At 36.3% G+C, this 1101-nt stretch overlaps 1 protein-coding gene across 1 annotated transcript in view; it reads left to right on the top strand.

Annotated features, from left to right (window-relative positions):
* LOC119592773 (protein turtle homolog B-like) overlaps window positions 1-1101 on the top strand; it is a 45158-nt gene that overhangs the window by 12769 nt on the left and 31288 nt on the right. Inside the window, exons 9-10 of the mRNA XM_037941705.1 lie at window positions 272-544; window positions 704-876. Of these exons, the coding sequence (XP_037797633.1) occupies window positions 272-544; window positions 704-876 (446 nt within the window). The remainder of the gene's footprint in view (window positions 1-271; window positions 545-703; window positions 877-1101) is intronic.

The following is a 1101-nucleotide window of genomic DNA, read 5'->3' as shown; positions in this document are numbered from 1 at the left end:
CTGCATGTTTCTATCAGTCTATTGGTTCTCTTTAGTATAACAAATTACAGTTATGTAGCTAAATTGGCTGCGATGATAATTTTTTTGAAATTTTATATGTGAAAGCATATTCACACATTTTCTGAAGAAATCAAACATTTTGCTTACAACCCTCCATTCTTCCTCTAGGATCAGGGGTCTGGGGACCACCATCAGAAACCTTTGCTCTAGAGAGATGATTGAAAAGGTTGAAAACTACATGATATACTGATCTCTTTTGATGTCATTTTCAGCGTGATAACCAAAATCTGCCAAGGGATCGTACTGACATTGTGGGAGGAAATCTTACCATCCGTTCTCTCCGAAAAAGTGATCATGCATATTATGAGTGCATGGTTAGCAATGAAATTGCAACTTTGGTAACAGCAACACAGCTACTGGTGGAAGGCACAACACCTCATCCACCATACAACATCACAAGTGAAACAGATCCATTTAGTGTGAAATTATCTTGGTTACCTGGCTATCCTGGGGGCAAAGACTGGGAGCAGCAATATACTATATGGTAATTTAATCATTCTGCTTAGTATAGAATGGTGTAGGTTTTAAGATGAATGTAGACAGAGCAGGATACACTGAATATGAGCAGTAGTTATGGTAACAAACATTTCTAATTCAGTTAGAAATAAGTGTTACTAATTTTTCTTTTCTCATTTTTCTTTAGGTACCGAGCATTAGGTTTTCGAACTTGGTCTCAAATAGATGTAAAGCCGGCTGGAAGCACCAGTATAACTATACATAATCTATCCCCTGGCCATACCTATGAGTTCCAGGTTCAGGGCAAAAATATGCTGGGGGATGGCATGTTCTCTGATGTAGTAACAGCCACCACTGAAGGTATGGAAAGTCTTTCTGTTCAGTGACAGTTCGTGTCTTCACATTTGCACAGAATTTATTGTTTTCGCATCTGCAAGTTTTTTTGGACATTGTAATGTTGGAAATTTCAGAACTTTATGAATATATGTTAGAATAAGATATATAATATGATGGTGGATCCTTTTTGTCAGATAGGGTTACTTTTTATTCTATAATAATGGTATTCCATTATAAAAGTTTTTTTTA

Source organism: Penaeus monodon, chromosome 30 (genome assembly GCF_015228065.2).
Source record: "Penaeus monodon isolate SGIC_2016 chromosome 30, NSTDA_Pmon_1, whole genome shotgun sequence".
Classification (NCBI taxonomy): Eukaryota; Metazoa; Arthropoda; class Malacostraca; order Decapoda; family Penaeidae; genus Penaeus; species Penaeus monodon.
This window is presented reverse-complemented; position numbering and strand designations above follow the sequence as displayed.